This window comes from Callorhinus ursinus, unplaced genomic scaffold (assembly GCF_003265705.2).
Source record: "Callorhinus ursinus isolate GAN/ISIS: 27379988/994484 unplaced genomic scaffold, GSC_fseal_2.0 scaffold25, whole genome shotgun sequence".
NCBI classification, from domain to species: domain Eukaryota; kingdom Metazoa; phylum Chordata; class Mammalia; order Carnivora; family Otariidae; genus Callorhinus; species Callorhinus ursinus.
The window spans coordinates 8,385,019-8,406,250 of NW_027397087.1; the positions used below are offsets into that span (position 1 = coordinate 8,385,019).

At 42.9% G+C, this 21,232-nt stretch overlaps 2 protein-coding genes across 4 annotated transcripts in view; one reads left to right on the forward strand and one right to left on the reverse strand.

Moving 5' to 3' along the window:
- Positions 1-5,124, forward strand: part of NUSAP1 (nucleolar and spindle associated protein 1) — a 36,407-nt gene extending 31,283 nt beyond the window's left edge. The window contains exons 9-11 of one of the 2 annotated variants that reach the window (XM_073876833.1): positions 675-791; positions 1,887-1,995; positions 3,551-5,124. In XM_073876833.1, coding sequence (XP_073732934.1) covers positions 675-791; positions 1,887-1,995; positions 3,551-3,644 — 320 coding nt within the window. In that variant the 3' untranslated portion in view covers positions 3,645-5,124. The remainder of the gene's footprint in view (positions 1-674; positions 792-1,886; positions 1,996-3,550) is intronic. The other variant, XM_025883815.2, reaches the window with a different exon arrangement.
- Positions 5,125-5,916: 792 nt separating this feature from the next.
- On the reverse strand, positions 5,917-21,232 carry NDUFAF1 (NADH:ubiquinone oxidoreductase complex assembly factor 1). 2 transcript variants are annotated; one of them, XM_025883813.2, is made up of 5 exons: positions 20,697-21,221; positions 16,302-16,951; positions 12,329-12,514; positions 6,696-6,770; positions 5,917-6,152 (listed from the first exon to the last, which is right to left on the reverse strand). In XM_025883813.2, the coding sequence occupies exons 1-5, from the start codon at positions 21,070-21,072 to the stop codon at positions 6,003-6,005; spliced, it is 1,437 nt and encodes a 478-aa protein (XP_025739598.1). In that variant the 5' UTR covers positions 21,073-21,221; the 3' UTR covers positions 5,917-6,002. The 2 variants fall into 2 exon arrangements, with proteins under 2 accessions (XP_025739598.1, XP_025739599.1); XM_025883814.2 differs by lacking the exon at positions 12,329-12,514 and having other exon boundaries at positions 20,697-21,232.

A 21,232-nucleotide genomic window follows, 5' to 3' on the forward strand; every position in this document is an offset into this window, starting at 1 on the left:
GCCACACGATGGGATCACTTTCAAACGGGTTTTGTGCTTTTCTCATTGAACCAAGTGGCCCTAGATTTTGGTTGCTTATTCATATATACGCACGCAAGTGCTGACATTCGACAATAGCCTAAGAACAGCCTGTGATGGGAAAGAATAAAAGGTGCCCGATATATGGTGCCAACTGTAGCAAAAATTTGGCTTACTGAGTCTTGTCATTCTGGTATATTTATGGTACAAAAATTCATATTTTTAAATAACTGCTTTTATAAATAACAACCAGAGCCACAAATATTTTCATTTATATGTGATGAGGTTCCTTGCAGGCTTTATAGCTATATGATTGAAAATGTTACTACTAACGTATTATTAAAGGGTAAATAACATCAGGGACACGGCCTGAACATTTACCCATCAATTATGTAAACAGGATTTTCAACCCCCAGGTGACTCTAGGAAATATCCTAATGCTGAGACTATTTGGGGAACTACTCACAAGGGAAGCAGGTCTCGGTGGTTAGCTTTCCTTATTCTTTTCTCCCTTTTCCTTTTTAAACCTTCATGTTTGAGACTGTCCATAGAGATGATATTTTTAAGACTGAGAAATGGTACTTCAACAAAAAACTGTATAGGTCTTTTTCTTGCCCCCTAATTAAGCCCTGGGGTTTTGTTTCTTGGTTTCGTAGTTGTTACCCCATTCAAACTGACAACTCAGGCAGCACAGACTCCAGTCTCCAACAAGAAGCCAGTGTTTGATCTCAAAGCAAGTCTGTCTCGTCCCCTCAACTATGAGCCACACAAAGGTACGTGCAGATGTTCTGAGATAAAAGACTTAGGATTAAATAGTTCTACATCTGAGGATGTGAAAAATTCTGGTGCCTCAGTGGAAAGCCATACTTGGCCACCTAGAATTTCTTCCCCCGGGGTCCACAGGACCCATGATTTTAAAAGACTGTCCACTAAGCAAATACTAAATAATCAGTTCACTCACATTTTTGTTCATCAAAACATAACTTCTAATCTGTGTTACAGCCAAGAAATAATAAAATTTCAGGCAAAATCAAGAAACTTGGAAATTGGTCTGTGGGCAAATGAATGTTTTCTTTACAACTTTTAAAGGATCCCAGGCTGGAATCCACCTGTCCAACAACCTGGGACATTTACTGGCTATATAAATGCCCATATAAATTGGGCCTATATTAAAGTATCTGTATATCCATTTAAAATACCAATTCTAAAAACAAAAACCAATACTTCATGTGATCTTTCAGTAATTCTAGAATTGTTTTTTGTTTTTGTTTTTTTAAAGATTTGTCAGAGAGCACAAGCAGGGGGAGCGGCAGGCAGATGGAGAAGCAAACTCCCCACTGAGCAGGAAGCCCGACATGGGACTTAATCCCAGGACCCCGGGATCATGACCTGAACCTAAGGCAGATGCTTAAGGGACTGAGCCACCCAGGCATCCCTAGAATTGCTTTAAAACAATAAGACTTCCTGGGATGCCTGGGTAGCTCAGTTGGTTAAGCATCCGACTCTTGATTTCAGTTCACGACATGATCTCAGGGTCATGAGACTGAGCCCGCATTGGGCTCTGTGCTCAGCGGAGAGTCTGCTTGAGATTCTTTCTCCCTCTCCCTCTGCCCCTCCAGGCTGTGTGTGCACACATGCTCTCTTTCTCTTAATAAACCTTTAAAAAAAAACTTATTTTTAGAGGAAAAAAAATACGATTTATATCATTTATATTTGTGGAATAGGAATTAAACTAATAAATATAGTGGCAAATGTCTATAAAAATAAAGTATAAATATTGATAGCAAGCAAATAGCCTCAGATGAAGAGAATAAAATTGGGAATATAAGCAGAAGAATCTTCTTAAATCTTTGTCTCTCCTAAACTAGGCAAGCTGAAACCATGGGGTCAATGTAAAGAAAATAATTCTCTGAAAGAGCACGTAAACAGAGTTAGCTTCCACAAGAAAACTTACAAACAACCTCCTCTCCAGACTAGGTGAGTACATAATTATCCAGTTCTATAGTAATTTTAGTTTTGAAAGGCTATAAAAGCAAAGCCTCTGAGGTAGAGAGGTTCAGTAATAGTGGTGTGTAAGGAAAGGGTAGTCGGGGAACCACATAAAACTTCCTGAAGATACATGTGCCTAGGCCCCCCCGACAGTGGTTTTTAATTCAGAACTGGGAGGTGAGGCCCAAGCAGCTGCACGATTTCCGAAGCTCCATAGGTGATACAGAAGGGGACCATGTTCTCACAGGACCTACCAGCCCAAACAGTGTACCTGGATATCCCTCCAGACAACAATCCAAGGGCCCAGGTGTAAATTCTTCAGCCCCAGGGAAACCAGGCTTATTAGGCTTCAAGGCCCTACCCAGAAGAAATCCCCAGATGATCCTTACAGGCTTCCTTCTGTGTGAAAACCAAAGCCAGAGCTTGCTGTGGGCTATAGCTTGTCCCAGTTGAGTTGATTCCCTGCATGAAACCATCCTGATACAAGATTACCCATCATATGACTTGCCTATATCCAGCTGCCACCAAGACATTTACTAACTATATTTGCTATTAAGATTGTTAACATAGGGGTGCTTGGCTGGCTCAGTCAGAAGAGCATGGGACTCTTGATCTTGGGGTTATGAGTTTGAGCCCCACATTGGGTGTAGAGATTACTTAAAATCTTTAAAAAAAAAATAATCATTTATTTATTTGACAGAGACACACAGCAAGACAGAGGGAACAAGCAGGGGGAGTGGGAGAGGGAGAAGCAGGCTTCCCGCAAAGCAGGGAGCCCGATGTGGGGCTCGAACCCAGGACCTTGTGATCACGACCTGAGCCAAAGGCAGACTGAGCCTTCAACTGAGCCACCCAGGCGCCCCTGATTTTTTTTTTTTTAAGTTTAACATAAACCTAGCCTTCCCCCGCCCCTCCTACCAATCCCCAGTCCCTTCCAGAAATATACACTGGCTTAGGTCAGCAGACCCTAGTTCTAGCACTTCACCAGACTATAGGATTTTTGAGCTTGACATTTGACTTCCAAAGGTAGAGATTTCTCATTTAAAACAAATGAAAGGGGGCACTTGGGTGGCTCAGTTGTTAAGTGTCTGCCTTCGGCTCAGGTCACGATCCTAGGGTCCAGGGATCAAGCCCCGCATCGGGCTCCCTGCTCGGCGGGGGGCCTGCTTCTCCCTCTTCCACTCCCCCTGCTTGTGTTCCTTCTCTCGCTGTGTCTCTGTCAAATAAGTAAATAAAATCTTTAAAATATATATATATAAAACAAATTAAGGTACCGAGGTGCCTTTTGTTCCAGTTCCATGCTTAATTTTAGAATGCTACATTAACATTAAAAGGAAAATACCACTTTCTAGCCCTTTAACACAAGTGACTTAGAGATGTGGCTTCCATAGCCCACTAGCTAGAGCACAGTGTCCTATAAGAGGGTGTTTTGTACAAGTATACTGGACTTCAGTTTAAGCCTGGACATTAGAGTGACAGGTACTTAAAGTGGACTTTTGTGGAGCTTCACTAGACCCTAATGTGTACCTATCCCCCTCTTTAGGGAGGAACAACGGAAACAACATGAGCAAAGACGAAAGGAGAAGAAAGCAAAGGTTTTAGGAGCTCGAAGAGGCCTCATTATGGCTGAAGATTAATTTTTTAACATCCTGTAAATAGTATTTTATTCTGAACCCTTTCTTTATTGTAAATATTTTTCTGTCTTTCCCATTTTAGTCAAAAGACTTTTTTCTGCTCTTTGTTCACTATCTATGTAGTGTTGGTGGTTCTCTTCACATACTACATCCCTGAAAAGTTGTTACCTTAAAGCTCACAAATTCTTTGAAATGGTTTTTACCTAAGTTTCTGTACAATTCAGTTTTCTAATGAGACTCATCCTATAGATTCTTGACCTAGATCTTTAATGTCAAGTTCCCTGTGCTGACAGAACTGGAATCCTCTTCCAGACAGAAGCATTTACCTGAGGGTAGGTAGTTGTACCACAACCTTTAGTAGAACCTAAACCACTAACAAGCTGAGAAAGCCACCTCATCCTTCTCCAGAGGATCGAGTCTTCTTAATGAAACAGGGACCCAAACGGGTTGGTAATGGCATAAACTACCTATGTGAAGTGTTTTGTTACCTATGCACACTTGTTCCAATCACTTGATGGAAATGCCCTCTGTCACTCAATATATTCTTAAAAACTCTATAGTTCATTCTAGTCTTAAAAATATACAGGGCCATACTGAAATCTGAGGATTGCTGCTTCAAGGATTAATATGCTCTGTCAGAGTTACATCTTACTCACTTTATGGAAAAGACTAGAGTTGCTTAGCCTCACAACCATGTTTGTTGCACCTAGGTAGAGCTTTGTACTGTTTAAGATTTTCATAAATGTTTTCTCATGGTGGTAGATTCTTTGTAAATAAATTTACTTCATGATTGAGTTGACCAGCTAAGATTAAGAAGTTTACTGGGGCGCCTGGGTGGCTCAGTTGGTTAAGCGGCTGCCTTCGGCTCGGGTCATGATTCCAGGGTCCTGGGATCGAGCCCCAGTTTGGGCTCCCTGCTCAGCGGGGAGTCTGCTTCTCCCTCTGCCTCTGCCTCTCCCCCTGCTTGTGCTGTCAAATAAAGAAATAAAATCTTTAAAAAAAAAAAAAAAGTTATACTCTGTGCATCCTGTCCTGACCACCTCTTTTCACCCTAAGAAATGACTGTGTTGTCCTCTTGTATTTTTCACAGCCCATGTCCGACTCTGTTATACCTACTGTTAAACATACACGAGCCCACAGAACATTGGCATACTCCCGGGTGCTGAATAAACTGATTTTGCTATTAAGATGCAGAGATCATGGGGTGCCTGGGTAGCTCAGTCGTTAAGCATCTGCCTTCGGCTCAGGTCATGATCCCAGGGTCCTGGGATGGAGCCCCGCATCGGGCTCCCTGCTCCACAGGAAGCCTGCTTCTCCCTCTCCCGCTCCCTCTGCTTGTGTTCCCTCTCTGTTTCTCTGTCAAATAAATAAAATCTTAAAAAAAAAAAAAAGCCAAGATCACATCAATTAAACCACTGTCAAATACACTGCAGCCTGGAAGGTAAAATGATCTAATCATTTTGGAAAACAGGTTGGTGGCTTCTTAAATATGTCTACCACATTACCCAACAATGGCATGGGTCACATTGACGCACATGACCTTCTACTCCTAGGTATATACCCAAGAGAAAGAGAAGCACATGGGCAACTTCTAGGCAGATATTTACAGGACTATTATTCACTGTAGCCAAAAAGTAGAGAACATCCAGCTGTCCATTAATAGATTAAAAATGATGATGCACTAAAAAGGAATAAAGTACTAATAAAATGTTACAACATGAGTAAATTTCACAGATATTATGCTAAGTGAAAAGAACCAGACATAAAAGATCACATATGATTCTCTTTGTACAACATATCCACACAAGCTAAACCTATGGAGAAAGTAGAGCCATAGATACCTGGGGGGGAAGGGGAGGGGTGGTGTTAAGGTTACTTCTAGGACAGATAGAAATTTTCTAAAATTAGCTTTGGTTAAGCCTGACAAGTCTGTGAATATACTAAAAATCACTGAATTGCATAGGAATCTTTAGCAATCTCCTTTCCTTAAATAATGGATTAGAAAACAAGAAACCTACAAGGAATAGAGTAGGAGAAAGACATCAACAGTCATCCCAAGGACTCCTTGCTTTGGCAATTGCCTATGTGTGTAGGGGAATTGTTCCTAATGAATCATTTTAACCCAAACCACTAAAGTCCTTTACACGATACCTCCACATCAGGACTTCTTTTAAGTCACAGCTTAGAACCTAGGTTCATGCTGTGTCTCCCTCTGTGTGGCCCCTCTTGACAATAGCATTTAGCTTTGTCTCAGGGAATACATACCAGCCATTGGTTGGAAGCCATTAAAGAAGTACTTTATTTTGTCTCTGTCGTCATGGATAATACTACTCTTAGTTTGGTAGTACAAAATTACCATCTCTATTTAAAAAGTCTTGGGTTAAGTTCTGGAGAATTTTCATAGGCGAATTCTTCTGTGTGGGCTGGATCCGTAAACACTCCAATAAAATCTATTTCTAGGAAGAATGGACCATCCACTTTATCAGCCAGAGTGAATCCAATAGAAGAGATCTACATTTAAAATAGAGAAATTGATCAAAATCTCATATACTGATATTGTTCCTGGAGTTTTCAAGTTCCATGAGGTGATTCATATAACTGAGTCTTTACACTATCAGCCCTGAGCAAGTATGCCATAGTTCTCTTATGCTATATAGCAAATCACAAAAGGAAGTGCAGGGCTGATTTTCTTTCTACTTTCTACTTCCCCTTCCCTCTCTTTAAAGTAGTGCCACTTAAGACTGGTGAGGACAGCATGGATGTCTAATGGAGGTTCCTTGAAGCCCTCCTGAACTAGAATACTGTTCTCTTGTTTTGGAGCTAAAATAAAATGTAGACAGGCTGAAAAGATGACCATAGTGAAAGCTCTCCCAGCTGGGGGTTTGGCTCACAGAAGAGGTCTGAGTCAACCTCTGTGTGGAATAACAGGGGAGGCCTTGATAAGAATTTTCATCTTTCATTTGCCAACCCTCAAAAATGGACTGAAATCATCCTCACAGGAGTTTTGTTTCACTAAACTAAACAGTTCTGAATCAAAGTACAGGAAAATGTTACCTTGTCAAGCAGAAGCTGGTACTGGGCATCCCGGATTCTTCCTTGATTAGAGAAGAAAAATTTGGAGAAAGGAATCTGAAAAGAGAAACCATTTACTTCAGAGCTAAAATATAAGCAGCTGAGGCATTTGTATGGAATTGCAATGATAATAGTTTAATTCTAACATAATTCTAACATATGCAGTTATGACAAGTGGCTAGGCATTTGGATCAGATATTTTTTTAAAAGAAATAATAAGTATTAGAAGAAAACAGATGAAAACCTTTCTAAGCCAGAAATCCCAAAGGAAAAATGATAGAGTACAATTTAACTTCTGACAGCAAAGACAAAGGATAAATTAGGAAAAAAATATTTGTAGTATTTATGAACAAAAACTAGTATCCACAAAGCTTTCACAGGTAACTAAGATTTAACAACCAATGGAAACATGGGGAAGGGGAGAAACGGACACACTTGTATACTACTGATAGGTGCGCAGATTGATATAACTCTTCGAGGGTGGCCCGCAACTGGGAGGCTAGAAGTCCACCATGGCCCCAAGATTTCCACCTTCTGTGTCCACACACCTTCCAGATATCCACCCTAACCTCTGCTGCTGAGAAGGAACGGTGCACATGGAAGGTCCCAAAGCACCTGACCTTAATATAGGGAAGATTATCCTCTGTAGGCCCAACTTAATCACTTGAGCCTATAGGAGGACTGGCAAGAGGTTAAAAGCTGGGGCGCCTGGGTGGCTCAGTTGGTTAAGCGACTGCCTTCAGCTCAGGTCATGATCCTGGAGTCCCGGGATCGAGTCCCGCATCGGGCTCCCTGCTCGAGCAGGGAGTCTGCTTCTCCCTCTGACCCTCTTCCCTCTCGTGCTCTCTATCTCTCATTCTCTCTCTCAAATAAAAAAAATAAAAATAAAAAAAAAAAAAGAGGTTAAAAGCATCTCCTTGGGGGCAGATTATCCACTGCTGGCTCTGAAGACAGAAGTGAAATGGCAAAGACTGCAGGCAGCTTCTAGGAGCTGAGAGGGGCGCTCAGCTGACAACCAGTAGAGAAATCAGGATGTTAGTCCTACAATCATAGGAATTGAATCTGGCCAATAACCACAATGAACTTGTAAGTGGATCCTTGCCCAGAGTCCGTAGAAAGGAATACAGCCCAGGTGACACCTTGATTTCAGCCTTCTAAGGCCCTGAGCATTGAACTCGGTATACCGAGCCCCAACTCATGACCTATTGAACTTTTGAACTATGAGCTAATGAACATGGGCCGTTTGAAGCTGCTAAGTTTATGGTAATGTTTTATGTAGAAAACTAATGGCAATATTTAGCAGATTATGAAACGCCATAACTTTGACCTACCAATTTCACTGATATGTTATAAACTCTGACAAATACATAAAGATGTAGCTTTTTCTAAAAAAAGGAAAAATAGGAGTATGGTTAAATTATGGTGCATTCATACAACTGAACGCTATGCAGCTATTTTCTTAATGCAGACCAACACAGGGTACAGTGGGAAGGAAGACCTCTACAGTATATTAGTGAAGAGGGTCCAGACAATCCACAGTATAAACAAATTTAAAAAAAAACCCTCAAAAAAAAAAACTAATAAAATGGAGAATAACTTCACATAGTGATATGGAAGCTATCTAGGATTTAAATTTTATTTTATTTTATACATTTTTAGAGGGGTGGGGGGCAGAGGGATAGAATCCTATGGAGGCTCCATGCCCAGCACAGAGCCTGATGCTGGACTCAATCTCATGACCCTGATATCATGACCTGAACCAAAATCAAGAGTGAGGGGTTTAACCATTGAGCCACATAGGCACCCCTAGGATTTAAATTTTAACAATAAGCCCAGAAGATGGATAAAGTATGCTATTTTTATTTTTGGGTAAAAAAAAAATGGAGAAAATAAGAGTATGTACTTACATTTGCTCATCTGTACATAATGAAACTGCCAAGCTACAAAAGAAAATACTGAAAGTGGCTACTAGAGGGTGGGCAGGTAAAGGGTGGACAGGGACATGAGTGGGAGTGAGACTTCTCACTGTACATCATTTTAGATTTTCATTTTTGAACCATAAAATAAAAATGTTTAAAAAAAATTGTGGGGGCGCCTGGGTGGCTCAGCTGGTTGAGTGTCTGCCTTCGGCTCGGGTCATGATCCCAGGGTCCTGGGATTGAGCCCTGCTTGGGCTCCCTGCTCAGCAGGGAGCCTGCTTCTCCCTCTCTCTCTGCCTGCCGCTCTGCCTACTTGTGTTCTCTTTCTCTGTCAGATAAATAAAATCTTTAAAAAAAAAAAATTGTGCTGTTCAGATTATTTATCACCAAAAGCCCTCGACATAAAAACAAACTTGATTCAAAACTCAGATTCCAACCCACCACTATACAAGATCGCATTGCTTCCACAGCAGATTAAAAGAGTCATATCCAGGGGCACCTGGGTGGCTCAGTCAGTTAAGCGTTGGACTCTTGGTTTCTGCTCAGGTCATGATCTCAGGGTGGTGCGCTGTGTGGAGCCTTGAATTAGGCTTCCTGCTCAGCATGAAGTCTGTTTGAGATTCTCTCTCCCTCTACACTCCTGCTCATGCTCACTCGCTCTAAAATAAATAAATCTAAATAAATCATGAATACATACATATGGTCACATCGTATTTCACCTACTCCCTTCATTCCTGTCAAACAAACCTGGAGGAGACCCCCCCAATCAGTTTCTCATTTTGCAACCTAGTTTGGCATTTCATCTACCTCATTATTCAAGACATATTTTGGAGGGGCCCCCGGGTGGCTCAGATGGTTAGGCGTCTGCCTTCAGCTTGGGTCGTGATCCCGGGGTCCTGGGGTCGAGTCCCACATCGGGCTCCCTGCTCAGCGGGAAGTCTGCTTCTCCCTCTGACCCTTTCATGCTCTCTATCTCATTCTCTCTCTCTCAAATAAATAAATAAAATCTTTAAAAAAAACAATTAAATGGTAATACTACAGAATAATTTGGCAATGTGCAAAGGCCTTAAAAATATATATATCATTTATTCTAGGAATGTTCTTTCTAAGAATATATAAGAAAATAAGGACATTTACTTCAGAGTTTGGTACAACAGTGAAAAATTCTGAAAACAATTTAAATGTACAATAATAGAGGATGAACTAAGTAAATTCTCGTCTACTTATAGAGTAAAATATGCAGATTAAAAATGATGTAAAAATATATTTCAGCAGAAAGTTATATATAAAATTCAGTAAACAATATATGTTATAAAACATCACTGACACAATACCATTTTTGTTAGGAAATTTTTTAAAAAGTATAAACAAAAATCTAAAGGTACACATGAGAAGTAGTTTGCCTCTGGGTAGTGGTACTACTCCTTTTTGCTGCTTTCCAAATTTTCTATATGAAATCCTTGTTTTCATAATTCAGTATATATATTGTTTTTTTTTTTAAGATTTATTTATTTATTTGAGAAAGAGAGAATGAGAAAGAAAGAGTACATGAGAAGGGGGAGGGTCAGAGGGAGAAGCAGACTCCCCGCTGAGCAGGGAGCCCGATGTGGGACTCGATCCCGGGACACCAGGATCATGACCTGAGCCAAAGGCAGTCGCTTAACCAACTGAGCCACCCAGGCGCCCTAGTATATATATTATTTGTATACAAGTGTTACATAAATAATTTTTTATGTTTCTTTACTAGTGCACAAATATGTATCAAGTGCCTATTATATGCTAGGCACTGTTCCAGGTGCAGGGCAAATAGCCATGAACAATACAGACAAGGTCCTTGCTCTCAGAATTTATGTTCCAGGGGAGAGGGGTAGAAAGTGACAATAAACAAAGAGACAAGTGAATGAACAAAGTAACTTTACCTAGTAATTAGTTCTATGAAAAAATTAAACAGAGGGGCACCTGGCTAGCTCAGTTGGTTAGGTGTCTGACTCTTGATTTCAGCTCAGGTCATGATCTGAGGATCGGAGATCAAGACCCATGTCAGGCTCTGAGCTCAGCAGGGAGTCTGCTAGAGAGATTCTCTCTCTCTCTCTCCCTCTCTCTCTCTCTCTCTCTCTCTCCCCTACCCACTCCTCTCTCAAACAAATCTTAAAAACAAACCAAAGAGGGCGCCTGGGTGGCTCAGTTGGTTAAGCGACTGCCTTCGGCTCAGGTCATGATCCTGGAGTCCCTGGATCGAGTCCCACATCGGGCTCCCTGCTCAGCAGGGAGTCTGCTTCTCCCTCTGGCCCTTTCCCTCTCGTGCTCTCTCTCATTCTCTCTCTCTCAAATAAATAAATAAAATCTTAAAAAAAAAACCAGGGTAGTGTTACTCAAAGTGACTGGGTTAAAGGGTGCAACTGTAGCTGCAGGTCAGGCTTCTCGGAGGTGAATTTTGAGCTGAGAGGCGAATGACAGGAAAGAGGAAGGTGAAGATATGGGGGAAGAGCGTATCAGCAGAAGTACAAAGGCTCTGAGATGGAGGTGAGCTCGCTGGGTCTGACACACAGAAAAGTGGCTAGTGTGGAGGAGGGAGGTAGGCAGGAGACTGAGGATAAAGACAGGGGTCCGATACTGTAGGCCCAGTAGGCCATGCTAAGGGGTCTGGGCTTTATGCTAAATGTAAGGGGAAGCCACTGGAGGGTTTTAAGCATGTGAGTGATGTAATGTGCATTATGCGTTAGATCACTCTGGCTGCTGCGTGGAGAGTGGATTTTAGGGGGCAAGAGAACAAAGGACATCAATAAAGAAGCTGCTGTAGTAATCTAAGGGCCTGGACTAGGGTGACAGTGGGAGAGATGGCCAGAAATGGTCAGACTCTGGGTGTATTTCAGAAGAATAGGTGACAAGATTTGCTAACAGACTGTATGTGGGATGAGGGAGAAAGGAATCCAGAATGACCCTTAGGTTTAAGTCTAAGCAGAATGGGGACTTTCTTTTGAGTTTATGGATTAAAAACCATTCAGTAGGTGTAAAAAAAGACTAGGCAGTTGAAATTCATTCCCTGAATTTCTACTTATTTTCCTCCAAGTTAACATTTTTTAACTTCTCAAAGGTTCTTCTGACAAAGTATTTTATTACCAAGAAATAAAAATTTCATGATTGTGAAATATGAAGAATTTATTGTTCTTAAGGGAGCCTTCTTAGTAGAGTTGCCTGGAAGAGGGGATATGGCAGAAACTTAAATATCTACTTGAGCCCAAAGCAGAGATGTACCCATGACTTAGCATGGAACTGGCCACATCTTTATCAAAAATATTTACTGGTTAGGAAACATTTATATTAAGGAAAGAAAAAAATCAATTGTATAAATCTCACCCCTAGGTCATCTTCATTCTTTCCCTTTCCACACCTTCCAAGAGGGCTTAATAAGGAAAATAAGCGAAACAAACTACAGTGTAATCATGATCTCAAGACTTCATTTTCAGGGCGCCTGGGTGGCTCAGTTGGTTAAGCGACTGCCTTCGGCTCAGGTCATGATCCCAGAGTCCGGGGATTGAGTCCCACTTCGGGCTCCCTGCTCGGCGGGGAGTCTGCTTCTCCCTCTGACTCTATCCCTCTGGGCTCTCTCTCTCACTCTCTCTCAAATAAATAAATAATCTTAAAAAAAAAAAAAAAGACTTCATTTTCATACACAGTAAAGACTTGTGCTGTTACCTTGACCTCCTGCCAATAGGGCCCCCCACGGGTGAACATGAAGTAACTGTACATCTGATTCTTCCTTTGGATTATATCCGTGTCCTCTCGGATATTCACCATCCAAGGCCGACCATCTCCACGTACACGGAGATACAGAGTGTTGAACTGGGACCAATCATAAGCCCTCTTTCTCTCAAAAGGGCCCTACGGTACAGAAACGAAAATTAATTTCATCTCATTTTCCACTGTTAGCAAAATGTGAGTCATCACCTTTTGCAGCATCAAAAGGATCCACTAGGCATTTTTCTGTCTTTTTTGGCTTTCCACCACCATAAGGAGGCAGATAAATCCGGTGATTCTTATTTTAGTACAAAATACTGACAGAGGGGGCGCCTGAGTGGCTCAGTCAGTTAAGCGTCTGCCTTGGGCTCAGGTCGTGATCCCAGGGTTCTGAGATCGAGTCTCACATCAGGCTCCCTGCTCTGCGGGAAGCCTGCTTCTCCCTCTCCCACTCCCCCTGCTTGTGTTCCCTCTCTTGCTGTGTCTCTGTCAAATAAATAAATAAAATCTTAAAAAAATATATATATACTGACACAGTTTTACGTTTCTAAGGTAATATTCCAGACATGATTGGCCCAGGACAGTGTTGACATGAGGTAGGCACTCACTTGTATCAATGAATGGAAACAAATTACTGTATGTACCTTTTTTCCCCCAGTCCTATGGAGCAATAGATTCTGAGTGGGCATGACAGCTGCCTTCCCATAAATCAGAAAACTATGAAAGAGCTCAAGTTTTAAAACTGCTATTTTATAACAATAGCTGACATCCACTGAAAACTTATCTTAAGCACTGTGCAGGCATAATTTCACCCTCACAGCCCAATGAGATAGGTACTATCATATCATTGTGCTCCATCTTACAGATGAAGAAAATGAGCACTCAAATAGGAAGTGGTAGAACCAGTGCCATTTAACTCCAAAATCTGTATTCTTAACTATCTAACTAAAAACTGTCTCTCTTAGGGAAAGTGGAATTTAGTGTTAATTAACAAAGGTGTTCATTTATACTAGTCTCAAAGATAATCTGATTTCAAGAATAGCAGTGCTCACATATGAACTATTATTTACTAGCTGTATAATTTTTTTTCCCCAAAGATTTAATTTTTTTATTTTAAAGAGAAAGAGTGGGATACCTGGGTGGCTCACTCAGTTAGGCAGGTCGTGATCCCAGTGTCCTGGGATCAAGTCAAGCATTGGGCTCCTCATGCAGCGGGGAGCCTGCTTCTCCCTCTGCCTCTGCCTGCCACTCCCCCTGCTTGTGCGTGCACGCTCTGACAAATAAAAAAAAAAATCTTAAAAAATAAATAAATAAATAGTGTATGCACACACCAGGAACAGGAGTGGGGGGTGGGGAAGAGGAGCAGAGGGGGAGGGAGAAGGACAAGCGGACTCCACATGAGCTCGGAGGCCCACGAGGGGCTCAATCTCAGATCACGATATGAGCCAAAACCAAGAGTCCGTTGCTTTACCAACTGAGCCACCCAGGTGCCCCAACTAGCTGTATAACCTTAGACAAGTTACTAAATCTCCCAAAACCTCAGTTTCCTCATCTGTAAAATGAAGATGACCACACCTTAGAGGAGAGTTTTATATGTATATATGTATGTATATAAAGTAGCACAAGGACTGGCAAGGCACACTTAATAAATTTTATCACCTATTTTCAATACCCCAGTGTGTATCTAGCTGTAGAATTATTTTCTACTGTGGAATGACCAAATCCATTCTGTGGATTTCAGGCACTGAAAAAAAAAAATCTTTGTAAGCAGAGGTCTCTCCAAGAACACATACCTTTCTTTCCCATCATTATCTGGAGAGAAGGAGCCTAAGACTCCTAACATTTGCCTTTCTCCTTAGAGCACAATATCCAAGCAAGCATCCAGAGGCTGTGGCCAAGGCCAAGGCATGGGGGCCTGTCCAGGCAGCCCTGGAACAACAGCTGGTCAGCAAATTTCCCAAAAGCCATAGGTTGGTGGTAAGACAAAGGAGGCAATGGAAGTGACTGTGGAAAACAGTGTTCTGATTGGAAACTCTAAAGCTAAAGACAAAAGAAACTATATACTGACACTGTATTCTGGTTGGTAAACTTGTTTCTCACAGGGTTACAGGTTAAAAGTTCTGAAACTGCTTTGTATGTACACTGGGGTCGAATTAATAGGTAAGCTGATGGTAAATGATGGGAGACAGGTTTCTCACTATTACAGAGGGAAATTATAGATCAGCAAGAGGGAGAAGCCCAGAATGAACCACATGGCACTGGATTAGAGTCAGAGCACAGTATGAACTCATATTTAGTTTACTACAGATATAGAAATAATTGCAGACGTGTTTCCACTGGGTTGGTACACATCCCTGTATTTCCTGCTGTGTCCACTGAGAGGTCCTGGAAGTAATGTCAACCCAGTAGCAACAAGCATACCCAGAGCCCAGATCTCCAAAAAAGGGAACCAGGGCTCCTTCGAGAAATGGCTAATTTTAGGGTTGGGACAGAGAAAATACAAGATGTGCTTAGAGCATCTTGTAGTGTACGAAAGTGCTAAAAAAACAAAAAAAATGGAGGCATGGCAAAGGGACAAAAGCCAACCTGAAAGAGCTGCCAATGGCCAAAGCTAGAACAATTTGAGCAACAAAATAAATAACATAGTATTGGATTATAACCGGAAGTGCGAGTCCATACAAAATGACTGCCTAAAATAAATGTGGGTGAAGAAACAAATCTTCCTCTCTGAAGAATCCCAAATAATTTATGTAAATACCACCCCTTTCAGGAGATACAACTTAATCCCATGCCCTATCCCATGCCTTGAATGTAGGATGCACTTACCGACTTGCTTCCAAAGAACAGAGTATGGAAAGAATAAAAAAAAAAAAGTAACTTAATAATGGAGTACCCTGGCAAACACTATCTTAGCTAGGTGATCACGGTGAACACATCAGTGTTAAGTCGGGTTGCTAGCATGTACCCCTGGTATGAGGGATGGGAAGGGTACTTCAACTCTGTGGTATTCTTCCTAAAAACCCAGAAACCCAGTCTTACCAGGAGAAAAAACATCAGAAAATCCCAAATTGAGGGTTATTCCACAAAATACCTGACCAGGATTTCTCAAATCCTCATGAAAAATAAGACTAGAACACTATCACAGACCAGAGGAGACTAAGGAGCCTAAGGAGACATGACAACTGGATGTAATGTGGTGTCCCAGATGGGATCCTGGAACAAAAAAGGGACAGTGGAAAAACTAGTCAAATCCAAATAGTGTCTGGAATTAGTTAATAGTACCAATGTCAGATTCTTAGTTGTGACAAAGGTACTATAGCAATGTAAGATGGCAACAGTTGGAGAAGATGGGTGAGGGACATATGGAACTTTCTGTACTACCTGTACAATTCTTCTGTAAAACTAAAACTGTTCTAAAATAGAAAGTTTAGGGGCGGGGCGCCTGGGTGGCTCAGTCGGTTAAGCGACTGCCTTTGGCTCAGGTCGTGATCCCAGGGTCCTGGGATCGAGCTCCACATTGGGCTCCCTGCTCAGTGGGAAGCCTGCTTCTCCCTCTCCCACTCCCCCTGCTTGTGTTGCCTCTCTCACTGTCTCTCTGTCAAAAAATAAATAAAAAATCTTTAAAAAAAAAAGAGAAGATGCAAATCTCCCCAAATCATTGTTCAAATGTCTGACTTCTCAGGGCTCCTCAAACATAAGAATGGCCCCACCCTGGCCCAGAGTGATGCCCAGAAACAAGTACCCCCTGCTCAGGAACCACTTCCCCCTTATGCTTCTGCTTTACACCTGTGCCCAGTCGTTACTTAACCCCATGCCCAGACGGCCTGCCAGGTATGTTCATTTACAGAAACAAAGCCATGTGCTCTGGTTCGTGCTACAGTGGAATTCACTGCAGGTCACTAGAAAACAGAGGCTCTGGGGCTTCACTTACCCTTGGACTCCTGGCTACCATTGCACAGTACCCACTGCGGCCACTTTCCCCATCCTTAGGCGCCTCAGAGCTCAGGGTTCCATACAGCAGTGCACTCTGATTATTCTTGCCCATTTTCAGGAACACTTCACTTCTGCCTCCAATAGTCTTATCAGAAGTCACTATCCACTTATCCAAATCTTCTTTTCCACGGAACTGCCAGACAACCTTGGCTTGTTCCAGCAAGACCTCATGCAGAGGGCGGCCTTCAGGGCCTATCCAATGATTCACAAGATCATCCTTCAAACGCCTAAAATGGTCCTTTATTTCATCTTTAATTGCTTTATCAAAACTAACTTCAGGCTTCTCCTCAGGAGAGGTTATATCCAAAGCAACTTCTCTCTGGTGATGTCCTTGCAAATCCCCTTCAGAATTCCTCTGAGAGGAGGTTTTGCCAGGAGCAGCCACGGGTTTCTGAAGACTACTAGAACAATAGTCTGCAAAACGAGTACCCAAAAATGGACATGAGGCACTTGGCTTAGGACAATGTCTGAAAATATAAGCCCCATTCAGAAATCTGTGAACCAAAGCCATGGTAAGATAAAAGTCCAAATGTAAATTTCTCCCTGGGCTACGAGGGAAAGAAGCTTCAGCAAATAGCCCAATTCCACCTAGAACAGAAGAGACATTGAACAGTTACCAGGGTAGCAATGAATGCATCACAATTTCAAATGCAACACAGATCATGTATTGTGAAATTCAGGAACTTATTTTCTAGTTCTGTCAACATTTACCCAGGGCCTTACTATGAGCAGAATATTGTTTGCACTGAATGTAAAACATCCCTCTGCCTTGTGAAAAAACGCAGAAAGGGAAAGAAACACGGGCCTCGTTCATGGAGTTAATTACTGACCCTAAAATAATTCAATTATGCACTTCAAAAGGTTGTGTCAATTTTTTTTTAAAGATTTTATTTATTCATTTGAGACACAGAGATACAGAAAGAGAGAGAGAGAGAGAACATAAGCAGGGGGAGAGGCAGAGGGAGAGGGAGAAGCAGGCTCCCCACTGAGCAGGGAGCCCGATGTGGGGCTCGATCCCAAGGACCCTGGGATCATGACCTGAGCTGAAGGCAGACGCTTAACCATCTGAGCCACCCAGGCGCCCCAAAGTTGTGTCAATCTTAGAGAAAATTTTTACACTGGATTTTTAAAGAAATCATTGATTCCTAAAATAGAACATTCAACTAAATCACTCCACACCTAGGCTAACTGACATTTTAGCACTTTGTCTACAAAAAGAGGGACTACAGTGTGCACTGCATATGGAGTCAGAAAACGTGCCCATTTATTAGGTTATGAGTATTGTGAATATTGGCAATTTCAGACTGTTAAACCTAATCAACCTCTTTATCCTCAGGTAAAGCTATTGATCTTTTGAAGTCTCCACTTCCTTGGGGGTAAGGCTGTGTTAACATCTCCTCTACCTACCTTAAGGGATTCTTCTGAAGATCAAATGGAATGAATGACGGCTGTAAGAGTGTTCTCTGATCCAATAAGTCTGATAAACCCCCAAGAGTCTTCATGTCTAACAAACTCCTAGTTCAAGGTCCACACTTTGAGTAGCAAGGCTTAGACTATCAGTTACTATCTGAGCTCCTCAAATCTAGAACCTAAACAAAAACACCAATACCATCACATTTAAATGCCAATCTTAATATTCTCAAACCACCTGACATATATTATCTGACTGAATGCACACAAGGCTCCTGTAAGACAAATCAGGTAGATATTTCCTTTTTCTAGGAAACAGACACCAACAGGTGAAGTGACTTGCCTAAGCTGACAATGCTAATCCGTATGGAAGCTCAAACTAGAACCCTAGCCTTAAGTCCTTCTACTACGTGCTGCTGCCTCTACCTGCCTCTACATCAGCAACAGAGGTGCCTGGGCGGCTCAGTCGTTAAGCGTCTGCCTTCGGCTCAGGTCATGATCCCAGAGTCCTGGGATCGAGCCCTGCATTGGGCTCCCTGCTCAGCGGGGGGCCTGCTTCTCCCTCTCCCACTTCCCCTGCTTGTGTTCCCTCTCTCGCTGTGTCTCTGTCAGATAAATAAATAAAATCTTAAATAAATAAAAAACAACAACGAAAACATCAGCAATAAGTTCTATAGCTCTCGTAAAATAACAACTCTGGCTAAACAGTCCTCTCTTCTACTTACTCCAGCTACCCCTAAAAGGAATAAAATATGCAATGCCAAGTTCTTTATTCTCCTGTTTTGGCCCAAAGACCAGGAGAGAGGAAAAACAAACAAAAATTCACCCACTAGTCAGAACATGGAGCTGAATGAGGAACTAAACAGTACACTGAAAACAAAAGCAAAAAGCCTCAAAAATGCCAAAATCCAACAACCTGGCTTACCTGCCTCAACTGCCCAAGAGTCTACATCAAAATGGCCCCCAGACCACTAACTAAAACACAAAAGTGGTCATCCTTCTAGAATGCCCCTCCTCCCTCACGCCCCACATTAAATGGATCCCCACTTTCTCTCTTCTAAATCACTGTACTCTGCTTCCTGCCTCCAGGCTTGCAGCCACCACCTCTACCTCGTCCCTCCACTCAGCATCTAAAAGGGCCTAAAACACAAAACTGATCATTTATCTTCTCTGACTAAAACCCTTCCGGGGGGGGCGGTGCGTGGATGGCTGGGTCAGTCAGTTGGGGGTTTGCCTTTGGCTCAGGTCCTGATCCCAGGGTCCTAGCATCAAGTCCCGCATCGGGCTCCTTCCTCAGCAGGGAACCTGCTTCTCCCCCTGCTTTCCCTGCTTGTAGGCGTGCTTGCACGGGCTATCAAGTAAATTAAGTGAAATCTTAAAAGAAAACAAAACAAACAAAAGAAAAACACCTTCCAGGGCTCCCTCATGGTTTTCAGAATAAAGCCCAATTTTCTCCACAGGGTCTCTAAGACTCCTCCAGATCTGGCCTCCATTCACCTACACAGCCTCACCTTAGTCACATTCCACTCTCTGCTCCAATAACCATAAAGACTTGCAGTCCAACAAGTGCCAACCAATAGTCCTTCTCTGGGTTTCAGGCCTTGGCAGATTGCTGCTCCCAGGCCAGGAGTGCCCTCCGCGGATTTTGCCTAGCTAACTTATCCTTTGGTACTCAACTTAGACATCCTTTACCTTCTGCATTTCTAACAAGCTCCCAGGTGATGCTCTCATCATTGGCCCACTGCACACTCTTTAAGTAGCAAAGTCCTAACTCATCTCCCTGACTCTGATCTCTACCTCTCCCAATCCACCCTTTGCCTGGCAACAATAAAAGGGATGTGTCTAAACACAAATGCACTCCCCTTATAAGTCAGCAATTCCTCCCCCAGAAATTCAAACTCCTAAAATAGTACACAAGGCCCAACTCCCTGACCTAACTTCTACTCACATCCATGGCCAATGACCTCAGCTCTATTAAGACCAATGGTAGAGGCGCCTGGGTGGCTCAGTCAGTTAAGCGTCTGCATTTGGTTCAGGTCATGATCCTGGGGTCCTGGGATCCAGTGGGAGGGGGAGGGCGGGGAGGTCCCTGCTCAGCAGGAGTCTGCTTCTCCCTCTGCCCCACCAAAAAAAAAAAAAAAAAGAAGGCAACCAGGCAAATTAGTTGATCTGAGGTCCTGGAATCATAGGTAATATTTCAATTTCCCTCGCTGCTTGTGCTTAATTAATTTTACCTCTACATATAAAGGAATTTGGGAAACATGATAATCCGATAAAATGGAATTTGTACAATCATAAAAATGATTCTCGTGAACCCCATCCGCAGGCTACACTAAGTGGCAAATAAGGAGGAATCAAAATTGCATATATACTAATATTACAAACGTAAAAATGTACCGACAAAAAAAAGATTTGAGGGAGAAAAAAAGAAAAAAGCCTTAAAGTCGTATATAGGCTGATGGGATTGTAATATTATTCACCGTATTTTCCAAGCCCTCAGTAGTGCTGTTACTTCTCTAATAATATAGCTTTAATTATAAATTTTTGTTCCGTGTTTTTACCAATAAACATAAAGTAAAACCCATCAACTGGATGACCCCGGGCCGAAGTTGGTCATTTTTTACCGCAACCTAACCCACGGGGCTAAAAGACAGCAGTCGTCCAGACTTTATAGCCAGGGCTGACCACGCGCCCGAAACCGTTCCAAGTATAGTTCATTGACTCCTCACAACTGCCCTGAGAGGTACTGTTACTATTCCGATTACAGAGACGAGGAAAAGGAGGTTCCAAGAATAAATTACTGGAGGTCACACAGCTAGTAAGAGGCAAAACGAAACTCTAGAGCCCCGGTGTTTAACTCCCGATCTGATTCGGGGGAGCGGTCCGGACCATGCCGCGGCGAGGCGGCCCCCTCAACCCTCACCTGCTAGGGCTGTTGCCCCCCACAGCCCGCTGGCGCCCGCTGGCCTCTCCGCTGGCGCCCGAGAGCGGCTTCCACCCGGGTCCCCGCTTTTCCCGACCGGGTACTCCGCTTTCCTCCTGTGGGTCCATCTGCTTTTCCTGTCCGGCGCCGAACCAAGCCTTGGGGCAAGAGAGTTCCGGCCGAGGTACAGGCGGGAACAGAGTAACGAGGTACCCGGAGTCCGGCGAATTGAGGCTTTTGGTCGACTAGCCTCCCAAAGGGCTCGGCTTCCACCCCTCCTGATCTTTTCTGTTCTGTGTGAGAAAGTGGAGGAGAATTTAGAGAGGCTCCTTCCCTTTCTGCATCCCTCCTTCAGGCTGCCATCTCCACCTCGCATCTTTCAAATAGGACCCAAATATTACGAACGTCCTTTCACCCCGGGGCGCCAGGGTCCCCCGGTGCCGCCACTCCCCGCAACCTCCTAAGAGCTGTCCATGGCCTCAGAGGACTCCATCCCCTGGAATCGCCCCCGCGGAATCTTAGGAGATCCACCCTGC

Coding starts and splice junctions, on each gene's coding strand:
- NDUFAF1 (XM_025883813.2), bottom strand. CDS start 21,072: ATGCGAGGTGGAGATGGCAGCCTGAAGGAGGGATGCAGAAAGGGAAGG. Junction 16,952..20,696: donor GGGGGCAACAGCCCTAGCAG/GTGAGGGTTGAG, acceptor CTTCTGTTCTAG/GTGGAATTGGGCTATTTGCT. Junction 6,153..6,695: donor ACCAGCTTCTGCTTGACAAG/GTAACATTTTCC, acceptor TTTTAAATGTAG/ATCTCTTCTATTGGATTCAC.